At 39.2% G+C, this 8,788-nt stretch overlaps 1 protein-coding gene across 1 annotated transcript in view; it reads left to right on the top strand.

Moving 5' to 3' along the window:
• Positions 1 to 7,132, top strand: part of POT1 (protection of telomeres 1) — a 277,216-nt gene extending 270,084 nt beyond the window's left edge. Inside the window, exons 19-20 of the mRNA XM_019509285.1 lie at positions 1,874 to 1,979; positions 5,270 to 7,132. Of these exons, the coding sequence (XP_019364830.1) occupies positions 1,874 to 1,979; positions 5,270 to 5,382 (219 nt within the window). The 3' untranslated portion in view covers positions 5,383 to 7,132. The remainder of the gene's footprint in view (positions 1 to 1,873; positions 1,980 to 5,269) is intronic.
• Positions 7,133 to 8,788: the final 1,656 nt, after the last annotated feature.

Below are 8,788 nucleotides of genomic sequence, written 5' to 3'. Positions count from 1 at the left end.
AAGGTACAACTCCCCCCCCACACACACACACACACACACCCCCCTCCCCAGTGATTGGTGGAAAGGGCTGATCATTATGCGGCCCCACCCCTCACTGCTGATTGTAGAGTGGTGGGGCCACACAACAGGCAGCCCTTCACCAATCAGAGGTGAGAGGTGGCACCCATCTTGCCTGGTCCCTTTCATGCCAGCAGCCCCCTTTGTGCCAGGCTGCATAACCAGGAGGACTGCTAGTGGGGAGCTAGTACTTTATTTTTAGTAATTTGGGGGGGGATAAGGGAGAAAAAGGTTGGGTCTGTTTTTGTGTTTTGTTTTCTTTCCCCTGAGCATTTCACAAAGGTCTCCCAATTTTGCTATTTTTGCAAAATCTGTGCAGTTGCAATTTGAGTAGGCCCCTCCTTATAGCTGTATAACTTTGTGGTGTAATCAATTTATAAAAGACCCCAAATCTTATGCTCATGGTAGCAGAATTAAATTTGTCAGGAGAACTCACTAATTCTTCAATTTCTATTTCATTTTTATTTCTTCAGTTTTTTCAATTTTAAAATACCATAGGCGGTAGCTGCAACAGTAGGCAAAGTATGTATTCCCTACTTGGGCTGGCCTTCTCTCTCTTCTTTGTAGTTCCCCTCTTTCCTCCTTTGGAATCTGTCTCTTGAAATCTGTTGAGAAACAAAGTCAGGGACAATGGGGGTCATAAACCATCTCCCAATTCAGGTTTCTATAGGAAAGCTGCACTTCAAAGTAGCCCAGATTCATATTAGGTGTTGCTAAATGCTACAGCTGGGCTGCAGGAAGAAAAAGCCATTTCTTTTGAAGTGCCATCTGCTAGCACTGCTTCTAGTGGCACTTCAAAGGAACCACCACTTCCCAGTGCCCAGACTGAGGTACTCCGGCAGTGTCTGAGAAGGAGCAAGGCTACTTTGAAGTATAACTTTAAACCAGCTTCTAGTCACATTTCTATAGTAACGCTCCCAGTTCATTTTCTTAATCCGATAGTCAAATAGAAATGTTCTGGAAAAAAAAGGGATAGTGAAAATAAAGGAGTTGAAGTTGGGGTGGAACGTTAGAGGTAGGAAGACAATGTAATCTTAAAACATAATCCTCTCTGATCCTTCCCAACTTTCTGGCCATTCTTAATTAGACTTCTAAGTATAAAAATCAAATAGGAGTTAAGAGATCCCATGAGATCCCTTGAGATCTTCTAGCAGAATGGGGTAGCAGAAAGTCTCTGCATCAACACAAAACAGTTCATCACCATTTCAAATGTTCATGAAGTAGCATCTGGAGCCCAACTAGAGTGGCCCAATTGCAGGAAGTGAAAATGCAGCCAAACTCAAGAAGGAAGTCAAAATCAGCCCAGAAATCTTGGGGGTGTGAGAAGGGAGGTATATTAAATGAGAATGCATGTATGACCTTTTAAGTTTTATTTCTTTCTTCTCTGTAGAGATATTTTTTCTCAGTAGATGCTACATTGTGTATAACCAACCAAAAACTTCTAACACTTAAATGAAAAAGTTAAATTAAAAATAGAAAAGTACTACTTAAATAAAACCAGATTATATGGTACCCATTCTCCTATAGAGTGGTATGTTGCTCTCCAAGCATTCAAGTGATGCAGCATTCTGTTGCTCTTAATTCCTGAGCACAAATCTGAGACACAAGTAATATAATGTTCATATGTACTCTCCTTTGGTGGGTTTTTAAATATCTGGATGCTGTTGAAAACTCTGTATTGGCAGTATTACCTCCTGTTTGCTAGTTTGGAACTTCATGAAATGCAAGAGACCTGTAAAAGGTCAGGAGAAAAAATGTTCAAGATCCTAATTATTTTTGTCTTCCTTTTGCCTCAAACCCTTCATTTCCCTTCCAGGAAAAGTTTTTCCAGATTCCTGCCTCTGAAGTTCTTAGCAGTGATCTTCTTCAGAAGAAGATGGAGGCGACCATGGATTCACTCTGTTCTCCCAAAAGAAAAATAGGTCAGCTGTGTCTCTTTAATCTGCTACTATATATGTAAACTTATATGACTGTTTTAGCATTTGGCTTGTTATACATATGATCAGACCAAATGCAGTACTGTAAATATACAGAATTATAAGGAAAGTGTCAGTTACTTTTGTTTACTGTGTGGTGCTTGGTTAATTCCTTTATCAGGAGAAGAGCCTTGTGGAAAGGATATGTATTGACTTGGTCCTTCCAAGATTACCTTGGGTGTAGATTCAGTTTTGTGTGTAAACATTTATAGTCAAGTAGGGATAGAGATAATTCATGTTTATATCAAAATTAACCTAAATACTTTTAACCTAATGTCACAGTAACTTTGTGACAACTAAGGTAATTCAGCCTGAGACCTAGACATAGTTCTAATTTTGAGAATGCTCTGTGGATTTGGGCCCCCCTTCTTGCCCGTGGGAATTGGGTGTAGATTCTCAGGGCGATGAAACCTGAATTTCATCACAGTTTTTTTCAGCATTTCCTCTGGGGAAGTAAAGTGGAACTTTTAATTCACTAACATTAATTTGAGGAGTAAGGGCATCTGTCAAAGGGCAGCCCATTGTACCCTAGCTTTTATAATTAAAACATTGAAACATTAAAATCCAATAACGCATGAAGATCAATTGAAATTCTGTTTCTGAATGTTCTTATTTTGCTCAGAACTTTGCACCAACTTAAAATCGGAAAGCTGAAGTTTCTGAACAGTGTTCTATTTTAATTGCTTCCTTTGATAGGTATAAATAGGTCAAAGAGCAGAAAAACCACTGCTCAAATTATTACATTTTGTTTTGCTTCATAAGCAAGTACTCTATGAACCCCACAATGCATTACACTTAAAGAATGAATAGCCAGTTGATCACTTTTTAAGTTGTAATGCAGCTGCACATTAAAGCAATTCAAGGCATCATAAAACAAGGAATAAACCACAACATTATTCCAGTGAAAATATGGAATAGTTTTGTCATTGGTTCTTATGACATCATTAATTCACCATGTGGCCAAGTGCACCCAAATCAGCTGATCTGGGCTCCCAGCTTCAGAGGTGCACCATGTGCTCCCATGGCTGGCAGCCTGCAGCTGATGAGGCTCCTAGCCATGGGGACACACCATGCACTCCTGCAACTGGCAGTCCTGTCTGCTGAGGAGGCTCCCAGCTTTGGGAGCTTGCTACTTGCCAGTGCAGAAGGAGCCTGAGACTGTGATCCTGGGCTCCTGCTGCACCAGCACTTAGATTTGATGGGATCTGCTGCTCAATCTCACAAACACACCTCTTTCTCTGCATGTGTGGCATGGCAAGAGAGACATCATTGTGTGGATCACACATCAGATTTTATTGTGTCTTTACCTGTACGTGTGGCAGGGGCCTAAGGCTTATCAGAATGCATTGATAAGCACTGTGTCTGAAACAGGGACCTTGGAAGCCTTTTTGATGCAAAATGTTTGCTGGGTAGCACTGTAGTTGCCAGTCCACAGTTTTTTTAAGCCCAGTGTTAAAAATCCCCTTGACAAAATAGCTCAGATATACCATAGCAACATACTGAAAATCTTAGCTCTTTATTACTGCATTAAAGTTCCAGATATCTCCACAGAGGCTGTGAGAGATCTAGCTTTTTTGAAATCTGCCACTGTTCTACAAGCAAGAAGGCACTGTCACTGGTTCCAGCGGTGAGAGGGAGCTACTTAGTAGACTAACATTTTCCCAGTCATACTGTCTTGATGTGAACAGGGGTAGAAAACATGACATTAAAAATGCCAACACCTAATTTACTAGTGCAGCAACAAGGGAAGGAGATGTAAAGTAAAATGCCATTGTCAATAAGGTCAGAGCCTCACTACAGTAGACTTGGACAGATTACTTATTTGAAAGCAAATGGGTCTGGTTATGTCATCTGTCTATCCCCACTCTGTTTAAGAAGCCTTGAATTGGGGATTTTTATAAGGAAATCTCTGCAAGGAGTCCTTCACAATAATTCATCGTTATGCATCACCTACCCTGGAGGTTTCCAAGAGGAGACTGGACAGTCACCTCACTGGGGTCAATTGACCCCAGTTGTCTTTCTGCCTAGAGCAGGGGGGCTGGACCCAATGATCTGTGAGGTCCCTTCCAGCTCCTAACAATATATGAATCTATGAAAACCTGAAGTTCCAGGGACCTACAGGAAGCCAAGGTCATTAATTCAGTGCCTGTATCCCTTCAGTGACGCCACACTCATGCCCATCTTTCTTTTCCCTCCAGATTCATAGATTTATAGATTCATAGACTGTAAGGCTGGAAGGGACCTTGGAAGATCACCAGGTCCAGCCCCCTGCACCAAGCAGGAAAGATAACTGGGGGTCAGGCGACCCCAGCAAGGTGACTGTCTAGTCACCTCTTGACAATTTCCAGAGTAGGTGATTGCACAACCGCTGGAGGAAGTTTATTCCACAGTCTAGATACCCTGACTATGAAGACGTTTTTCCTAATGTTGAGCCTGAATCAATCTTCCAGGAGTTTGTGGCCATTGCACCTGGTTTTCCCATCGGGTGCCCTGGTGAGCAAGGACCTTGATGTACTCCCCTAGCGTAGCGGTAAACTGGTACCAGGTCCCCTCTCAGCTGTCTTTTCCTCAGGCTGAAGAGTCATAGATCTCTCAGCCTTTCCTCATCTGGCTTGCCTTTAAAGACTCTGATCTTATGGGTGGCTCTTCTTTGGATTGACTCCTTTCTTATGGCATCCCAGTGCCATTTTTAGATATTTTTCACAGTGGTACATTTCATTGCAATGTTTAAATTGTGGGGAATGCAAGATGATGTTGAGAACAACTTATTCGCTAAGGTAGATAATTTCTTTGGTGATCCAGCCGCTTTGGTAGATGGCTTCAAGGTAACAAATGTAGAGTTGGTTATAAAGGATTGACAATGCAGTTTCCTTAAGAAACATCTGATGGCCTCGTCCAATACATATTGTATATGTACCACACATGACCCTGTCATGAACAGTTTATTTTTTTCCTTACAAAATGTTAGTATTCATTTATTATATACTAACTGTTAGTACTCCTTTTTTCTGAGTAGTAAATTTTCCTCAAATAGCCATGCTAATGGCTGAAGAGCATTACTGATCCTAAAATATAAACTAGAATGCTTGTTATGAAATAAAAAATAATTTTTAGTTTTCCTTCTCAGCTGGATTGTGTGTTTTGTGTATCTTGTTAAAGGCTCTGCTAGAGTTTTACTTGGTGTTACAAGAGCTAAAAATTCATGTGAAAATGCGTGGTTTGTTTCTGATTTGTAGATGACTTGCCATGGCTGGAATGCATCATCAGGTCGTACACAGTCAGAGATGGAACAGAACAGCGAGTCTGCTATCAGATTTTTGATACTACAGTTGCTGAAGATGTTGTCTAGTGCTGTGTTCCTATTTCAGAAGCAGTTTATCACCATTATTAATTACAAATATTTTCTCCATGCAAACACAGTAAAGAAGTCTGCATAATGATTTGTACATTTTGTTTGATCCTACGTTTCTGAATTAAGCTTAGTTACACATCTGCTAAAATGTGTTTGTTACTTAGCTGGGTTCTGTCCTGTGAAATGAGCGGGAAAAGAAGTGTTAGGCCTTTCACAGGATTCCAACTGTATAATTCAGATTGTTAAAAGAAGATTAGTATCCAAACATTCCAAGCTGTTATATTGGAAGATCTCTAATGTTACTGTACTCTCGGAGGACATACAAAGTCAAACAGTAAGACATTGTAGACTCTAAATGTTGTGTTACTTAAGAAGCACAGTTACCATTCACTTTTATATGCAAAAATAAATTATTTTAGCACACCTGTGGAAACCAGCCATATCATTTAATTTTCATTCCCTGACATTATTGCATGCAAACACATTTTTTTAAGTCCTATATAAGCCATATGCGTTCCTTTTTCTTCACTTTTATTACTGTTATGTAGTTTCTACAGAGTTCTTCCTGCAGGTCTTACTGCCAGATAATCCTTGTGCATGCCAGAAGAGTTGTTGACTCAGGAACTATTTATGTGAGTAAATAAAATAATACTCATCTGGTTAAGAATTATAAAGCTAGGTCATAAAAGCAAGGATGTTTGAAATACTAAGATTAATAGTAAACTTTATTAGACTATATATTTTTATAAAAATGTAAGGTAAAGCATATATAAAGTTGTATTTATTAACACTCAGTATTGGCTGTACATTGACAGCTTCTCAAAGAGTCTGGCTAATTTAGTGTCGGATCGTAGGTCTAGATCTGATTTCTTATTTGGTGTAATCGGATTGTGTGGCTAAATTTAGAGCCAGCATTTTCAGGCCAATATGTCACTAGTCTAGTTGACTATCTAAGTAAAAACACTTACTCTGCTGTAAGTATTTTCTCACTTTCTAGGAAAAAAAGAATGTAAAAATTCATCAAATGAATATGCCTATCACTCAAGAATTATTACTTAACATTTGCAACAGTTTTTTTGAGTAAACTCAAATATCATATTTAATGTAACAGCTCAGTACTTTGATACTAGATACAAACATTTTATTGTATAGTAAGAGAGATACTGGACTATTTTTATGTGTGTATTTTGATTCAAATAGCCTAAAACTTGCTTTCTGTTGCTTAAATGTGTACTCTTTGTAGAAACATTCAGCCAGGAACCTAGAAATGTAATGTGCTTTATCCAAAGTTTCATTAACATTGGTAGCTGATGTTCATTTTGAAGGTGGGGAGAAACAGTCTGGCTGATTAAATAAGACCAACAGCTTGCCAAGTAAGAAAGTGCTGGCAAGAGTTTTGAAAGCAGCTGCTTTATTGCCCTTGGCTTGATGAGAAATGCTGATAAGTGAATTGTTAAGATTTGAGTTCTTAACTGGATGTCCAAAGAATTTCAGTGGAATTTAATTTCAGATGATCCCTCTTAAGAGCGTTTCAGTTGAATTTAATTCCACATCATTCCTCTTAGGAGCTTGTGTGCCATGTGATTTATAGCTTGTCATAAAAACTAGAAACCAGACCTCAATTGGGTTAAAGTTGATAAAGAAGCCTTTATTTTGTTGTGTTGCATATCATTACATTGTTACTGCCAAATACATTTGTGTTAAATTGTAAATATATTTTTGAAAATTAAAAGTATAAATAAAATTGCATCAGAGGATACTGTTATAAGCTACTGTGATGCAACTGTTGCATCTGCGTGATTCCATAGCAGTGTAGATGAGGTGAGACTGATGCAAAATTAACCCTGCTTCATTCAAGGACAGAGGCCGGATTATTTAGCTCACTTATATTGCTGCAGGGTCATGAAGGCATAATCATTACAGCATAACAGTTGATGCATGCTCCTGTGGAACTGCCCCCTCCCCTTTTAAAGCAACTAAAATTTATTTTCTTTATACCCGAAGTCATTGTTTTCTATATCAGCATACAAAGAATATAGTTTCATAGTTTCTAGGGTCGGAAGGAACCTGAGTAGATCATCTAGTCTGACCCCCTGCCATGGCAGGAAAGATTACTGGGGTCAAACATTTTTTTTTAAATATTCTGAAATGTAATAGATTTGCATTTCAGTGTAAGTGTATTGATTTCACTATCTTTAGTGTTTGAGGTTCCTGACAGAACACTTTTAAGGCCCCTTACATTTGTATGTACAACACTAGAGTGGCCAACTACTGCATACTGTAAGTTTTGAGCTGATTAATAAATGCTGTTGGAAGTAATGCCATTTTTTTTTGTTCCATTGAACTTTTGTACCCCTGTGTTTAAGAATAGAATTTTTTTTTGCTTCTAGTGGCCTTGCTCCAGCAAAGCTCTTATGCTTCACTTTAAGCTTCTTCTTATTCTAATCATAGTTATAGAATCTTGGAGCTGGAAGGGACCTCAGGAGGTTATCTAGCTTATTCCAAGCAAAACTACATGAGCACCTAACAGGTACAATGCCTGAAGACATCAAGAACAAACTAACTTGACACAAGTAAAGCAGAGAGGACAAAAGCAGCATCACTGTCCTTCCATTACAAGGACAGGAAGTAGTTTGTTAAAATACACTTGAAAGGTCACGCTCCCTGCTAAAGGAAGGAGACCCCACTCCCAGCTACAAAAAGGCAAAAACACCAACAGTCCATACTGATCTGACCATGAGGTAGAATTCCTTTTTGATTCCATGCATGTGGAACAGCAAGACTATCTAGGCACAACTCTCCAGCTTTAAGTCCCAGCAGGAACATTGGTTATACCCATCAAAATCCCTAGCCTTGACTGCAGCCAATGTTCAGTGCTTCTGAGAAAGTTGAAAAACCTGTAGCAAGAAGAGGGGGAGAAATTTCTTTCCACCCCAATTTGGCAACCAGCAAAGTCGAAAAACTTAGGAAAATAAAAACCCAGCACTCTACAGTGCAACCTGGGAATTGTATGCAATTTGCAAATCAGAAGCTTTAAGTGAAGACTCAGAATCTCCCTTTCTGTCATCCTAGCCTGTCCATAAACCTTGTTCCAGGCCTGTAATCCTGCTTTTCCTCATATTCAGTCTAAATCTACTATGGTGTAATTTTAAGCCATTGCCACACATCCTACTCTGCAGTGATAGAGAAAAGATATTCTCCCTCTTCTTTATAGTAGACCTTCGGATATTTGAAAACCGCTAAGTTTCCTCCTGAACACCTTTAATGCCACTGAACATACCTATTTCTCTCAACCTCATATGACTTGCCTTTCAAGCCTTTTATCACTTTGTCACTGACCTTTGAACCTTCTCTGACTTTTCAACATCCTTTTTAAGATGTGGAACCCAGAAGTGCACATCAT

Source organism: Gavialis gangeticus, unplaced genomic scaffold (assembly GCF_001723915.1).
Source record: "Gavialis gangeticus isolate Ggan-Ray unplaced genomic scaffold, GavGan_comp1, whole genome shotgun sequence".
Classification (NCBI taxonomy): domain Eukaryota; kingdom Metazoa; phylum Chordata; order Crocodylia; family Gavialidae; genus Gavialis; species Gavialis gangeticus.
Note: the sequence above shows the minus strand (reverse complement) of the source record. Positions and strands in the feature narration are given on the sequence as shown.